Below are 6,000 nucleotides of genomic sequence, written 5' to 3'. Positions count from 1 at the left end.
TCCTCCTCTTCCTACTTCTTCTCCAACAGGTGATGTCTTCTCAGTGAAAAGCATTTTATGTAATTCAGTGGTATTCAGGCGAATAAATATTGGTAGGGCAGTTCTCTTGTTAGTTAATTTTCTGATGAAAGGATTCTCCCCAGTGCAATAACTGGCCCTAAAGGAAGGCTTCTCTGCTTAAGAAGACCCCTAGTTTTGAGATCATGTCCTTGTTAAATTCCTACGTCCCACTTCCCACGTGTGCAAGCAGCATACATTTGCATAAGAGTTTGATTCTGAAAAATATTTTGTAGCAGTAGTATTTTTAACTGTTTAATTTTGGTTCAGAATTTTAGGTTACGTATAAATCTTTTCCCACTGATGTTTTAATGGTTCTGTCTCTGCACTTGGGCTGCTATACCTACTGATACGTTTAATAGAAGCTTTACTTCTGTAAAAGCAAATAACTTCTTTCAGCAGAAGTCAACAGAATGATCAGTTACATTTTTCGTGGATTCTCACTTGCACAACTTACAGTGCAATCCTAAGCAGAGTTATGCTTTTCTAAGTGAATTGAAGTCAGTGTGTCTAGAATGGTATAACTGCCTAGGATTGCACTGTTAGTGTAGTGGTGATGTTTGTGTGTTCTATCATGTGTTGTCCAAGCATGGCATGAATAGAATAGTCATAGAAAGCTAGTTGGTGCTGCATTTACTGATTAATTTGGAGGAAGAAGGCCAGTAAAGTGCTTTATATTAGCTTTGAAAATAGACGAGAGGAGGAGCTATGGGGTTAGCAGGGTTTGGGGTGGACAACAACAGGCAATGATGTGTTGCTTCATGAGCTATAGCCGCTGATGAGAATGGCTGATGTATGAGAAGCAGTTGGTGAAGGAAGAGTATAATAACTTGGGTATCTAGGAAGGAATGGCAGCTGCTAAAACGTTCGTTAATTGCTACCGTGCAGATTTCAACTATAATTGCTAAACTGCTAAATCAGAAGCGACTATGCCATGGAGAGAAAAGTTAGATTAAAAGCTTTAATAGTTGGGCTCACCTTTATTTTTTGTGGCTGTGTTAGTGCACCAGTCGTTAGATTTTATAATGTGAACCTGGTGTGAGCATCTTTTGCTTGTACAGTCTTTTAAGATTAACTTTGTAATTTTTATTTCAGGTATACTTAGTTGGAAAAAACTGCGCCTCTGGAAATATTTCAGCACAAGGACAAAGAAGACAGTATACCTAACGGACAAAATACAGTATACTAAAGTATTTTTTAAAAAATGTCATTCGAACAGGAACAATCCTTTTACATTGAAAAGGCAATCTTATTAAAAGATAATGTGTTGGATAGCATATGTGATCCAGTATCAGAAACTGCTGTTCAAAAGTCTGCACCTCAGCCTGCAATTTCGGACATTTTCTCCCATGGATTAAAAAATGTGAAAATAGAATTGCCCAGGGTAAATATCCCCAATGAAGTAATAACTAAACATGAAATTGACAGATACATGAAATTGTTTCGATGTAAAGAGAAACCTGCAACTGCAATTTTCATACAAGAGGATATGAACGGTAGCTATCCAAACTGCTCTGAGATATTTGCTCCACAAAGTAAAGCAGAACTGTACCATGAAGAGGGATTGAAAACATCTGCGAAAATACTGAATTTTAGCTGTACAAAATGCAGAAACAACATTCGATACAGCCCAAATGATCTACAGAAACATTTCCAGCTGCTGCACCGTGGAGAGTTGCCATCTTACCCCTGTGAAATGTGTAATTTTTCGGCTAATGACTTTCAGTCATTTAACCAACACCGTCGGACGCATCGTAGCACTTTAGTGAAATGTGAAATCTGTAACGACGAACACAGATATACGTTGTTGGATCTGACGAAACATTTCACATCTAGGCATTGCGTAAATGGTCATTTTCAATGTGCAAAATGTAGATTTTCTACCCTGGATGTAGGCACATTTGTTCAGCATATTCATAGGCACAATGAAATACAGTATAAATGTGATAAATGTCAACATGTAAGTTTCTCAAACGAAGAGTTTCAAAAACATGTTGTTTCGCACACTGGCACATTTCCCTTCAGTTGTCAGTATTGTAATTACATGGCGTCACGGAAAACCTATCTTTTAAAACATATTATTGCTTTGCACAGAGACCACCTGTATGTAAAAGATAAAATGGATGCAGATAACAGTGAGAAGAAGATGGATACTTCAACAGGACTTAAACTTATCTTGAAAAGGTACAAAACAGGGGCTTCAAGAAAGGCACTATGGAGACGCAAAAGAATTACCAGTGGTAGTTGTGTGATTGAAGAAGATGAACAAGGTGTTGGAGATGCAAATAACATAGAGCCTAAATCTGAAGAGATAAGCCAGTCGGCAAAAGATATGCAGTTAAATGAAGACCACATTTTTCTTAGTGAAAAGCATATCCACAGTGGAACAAAATCCTCTACAGCACTACAGTACAATAGAACAGAAGATGGATTATGTTCTGGACTGGGATTGCTGAAAAAAGCTGTTCATGGTCCTACAGTATTGATGGTGAAAAATAATAAAATATCTGTTCCAGCAAACTACAGTGCTAAATTTATGGGATTCAAAATGGTGGATGGAAAGCAACATATAGTAATAAAACTTTTACCCACAGAGAAACCGAAACTGCCAGCAGGTAATAAAATTGATGGGGTTAAAGATAGTTCAGCAGAATGTCTTCAGCATGACAACCTCAGCTTATTTTCAGGTGCTGGATATCATGAAAGTAATCAACAAATGTCTGCAAATAATTCTGCTCACTCATTAACAACTGCATTATCTAACCAATATTCTAATCAATATTCAGGAAAAATAAAGCAAGAGAGTAACAGTTACTTTAGTTGGAATACATCTCGAGCTGTTGTACCTCCTGTTGTGGTGGTAGGAAAATGTACTACTCGTTTTCCATCGAAGCCAGATACTGCCATGTTTGGTTCTGGTTCGGTGTCGCAGACTGGAACAAAAGACAATGTCTCCTGGAGGAATAGTATACCTCAAGATCATCCTCAGGTGTTATCCTCTGCTGGAACAAATATGCTCCATTATGACCCCATGAAGAAAACATTTCTTTCAGAATTCAAAATGCTGAACGGTGAAGTGAACAGGAACAGTAAACACGATAATGTCTATTATCCAACTGATTATCGTAATCAAACAACATTGCCTTTTCATAATTACTCTAAAATAGGCATTCTGGATACATCCAAGGAGCTTATATCCAACAAGACTTTTCCTGTCCAAAGCAGCCCGGTAGGTGAAACTGCAGCATGCTTTCCACAGTCTGTAGCAGGGTTAAATTTAGAAAAAAGATCTTCAATGCCACCTGTTTATAGCAATGTAAATACTAAGAATGCTCCAGTATTTTCAACCGGTCAGTCCAAATATACCATTGATGGACAGTGTTTTACAGAAAATCATCATGACGGCAAGCGATATTTGAATACTCGGGTAAAGCAAGTATTGGAACATATAGCTGAAAACTCTAAACAAGACAATGCTTCTAATTGTATTAATTCATCTATGCCTAAAATAACATCAGTTTTTTCACTCCAGAGTAACCAGGCATCCAATTATTTGTCACCAGAAGTAAACCAGTCATTACAAGATGTGTTAAAAGTAAAGCCAACTATTCAGCCACAGAAGTACATAAAAACTGATTATGATCAATCATTTTCAAATAGTTCAGATTACAGAACATTCACACCCTTCAGAGACCAAACAGTTATGTCCAGCTTAGCCCATTCTCCTGCTACGTTTAAAAGAGAGCTAAATTTGAACTGCAACGCAACAAAAGAAAGTGTATATTTTAGGAATGAACGACGGGTCCCAATGACATCTTTCAGAATGCAAGAAACACAGTCAACTCCAAGGACAACAGGAATGGGTACATTGCGTAAAACTCAGACGGATACAATCATAACACAACAGTTGGCAAAAGATAAATTGCACTACACTATCCAAGGTCCTAATGCTACTTGTCCATCACTTTCAGAACAGAAGAAAGCAGTGCTACTTCAATCACCTCCATCAAGGTATTTTGTACCTTTGCGCCTTGCCCACCAACAGGGTTTACAGGTTATTACAGGAAAGCCTTCTCCAAGCATAAGTTCATCAAATACTCAGGCAACAAGACCTCCGTCGTTACTTGTAAACAAAGGACCTGGAATGATTTTGACATTTGGTAGTGGGCCACTTGGAACAATTGCAAATGCCACTGAAAACAATTCTCAGGTTTTAGATACATTTTTCTCTAAGGGGTGTGCTAAAGAAGCAGTATCGACACCACAGCTGGGGTTGACAATAGGAAGCTCCAGAAGTGTACAAAACTCTTTTGGTGTTAGGGCATGCAGTGGAACAGTAAGCGCATCATCGGTTGGTGTGCCGCATAAGGAGTTGCTTCATGTTGCTAATTCCGGCGTCTGTCATGAGAGTGGAATTTCCTCTGTGAAAATACCAGCAGGTTATCAAGGCAGTAAAGTTGACTCCTTGGAGTCAAGAAAACAACAGGAGATTGGACAAGAACAACCTGTTTATGCACTTTTGCCCAATGGCAGACAAGCAGTTTTTCTGAAATGTATGTCGCCAAACAAGTCTCTCGTACAGAACCATAATGTTTTTCAGGGTACTGCTTGTACTCAAAATACGGAACCAAAGAAACCTGGAGCAGTGCAACAAAAGCTTTTTTTGAAAATTAAGACCTTTCCTACTGCAGAGAACTGTCAACCAGTTAGCAATGCTGCGTCATCTTTACAGTTCAATAATATGCATTCCCTTAATAGCCCTGCTGTAGAGCAAAAAAGGACAGCTTTTTCTTCTAGTGATGCCTTAATCTTACCAGGTAAATCGATGCCAGAAAATGCCTGTTTGTCAAGCTGTAAATCCAAGGACCCTTTCACTTTTGTAGAATCTGTATATTCCTCTAAACATGGGAAGACACGGTCACAAAAATGTCCATCTGACTCAGTGCAAAAAAGGACCAACGAAGGGAGCAGTTTTGGAAGCCAAAGGTCAACAGGGACAATGACAAACAAAATCTCAAAACCTAAGCGGCATTCAAAGCAAACTAATGTTAAGGTTTCTACTCTCACAGCCTCACAGAAGAACAGGAATTTGAAGCGGAAAGCTAAGGATGACCTTCAGGAATACCCTAGAAAGAAAATGCTGCATCGAAAGTGTAAAGACAAAAATCAAATGGATATAAGTGAACTGGAATCTTTGATTCAGGCTCCTTGTAGTCAAAAAGTGTCAAAAGACACTGTGAGGATTCTAAAATTACTTCCTTTTAATTCTAAGCAACTAATCAAATGCCCCCGAAGAAATCAGCCAGTTGTAGTACTAAATCATCCTGATGCAGATGTTCCAGAAGTTGTAAATGTTATGAAGACTATTGCTAAATTTAAAGGACATGTACTAAAGGTTTCTTTGTCAAAGAGAACTATTGATGCTCTTCTGGAGCCAGAATATTGTAGTAACAGTTTGTACATAATTACTGGTGATCTCTCCCAAAAGAAGCGCAGAATGCTGAAACCTGTTAGTCCTGTAAAAGAGAGGTTCGTTTTAAAATTAACACTGAAGAAGACTAGCAAAAACAATTATCAGATTGTAAAAAGTACCTCTGATAATACGCTGAAAACTAAATTTAGCTGCTGGTTTTGTGGGAGGATATTTGACAACCAGGACAACTGGGTGGGGCATGGGCAGCGTCATCTAATGGAAGCCACTCGAGACTGGAATTCATTAGGGTAATTTATTATGGTTGGTGAAGAAGGCAAAACAAGAAGTACAGATTTTGGATGACAGCAATGTATTAAATGCATTTTTTAAAAGGAAGAGCAAGTTTTGTGGTAGCATCTAAAATGAACGTGTATGAATTTAAATTAAATAGTTGCAATTGCAGTGTAAATTGCATTTTGTTACTACTATCATGTCATATATTTTTATTTAGAAAATGAACTTCAGGGCTT

General features: G+C 38.1%; 1 protein-coding gene across 1 annotated transcript; it reads left to right on the top strand.

Annotated features, from left to right (window-relative positions):
• The first annotated feature begins 1,235 nt into the window (after window positions 1-1,235).
• On the top strand, window positions 1,236-5,807 carry ZNF518A (zinc finger protein 518A). The gene has a single exon (XM_056850026.1). It carries the CDS (start codon window positions 1,262-1,264, stop codon window positions 5,780-5,782), a length of 4,521 nt encoding a protein of 1,506 aa, XP_056706004.1. The 5' UTR covers window positions 1,236-1,261; the 3' UTR covers window positions 5,783-5,807.
• The last annotated feature ends 193 nt before the right edge of the window (window positions 5,808-6,000 follow it).

This window comes from Euleptes europaea, chromosome 5 (assembly GCF_029931775.1).
Source record: "Euleptes europaea isolate rEulEur1 chromosome 5, rEulEur1.hap1, whole genome shotgun sequence".
Taxonomy (NCBI): domain Eukaryota; kingdom Metazoa; phylum Chordata; class Lepidosauria; order Squamata; family Sphaerodactylidae; genus Euleptes; species Euleptes europaea.
Note: the sequence above shows the minus strand (reverse complement) of the source record. Positions and strands in the feature narration are given on the sequence as shown.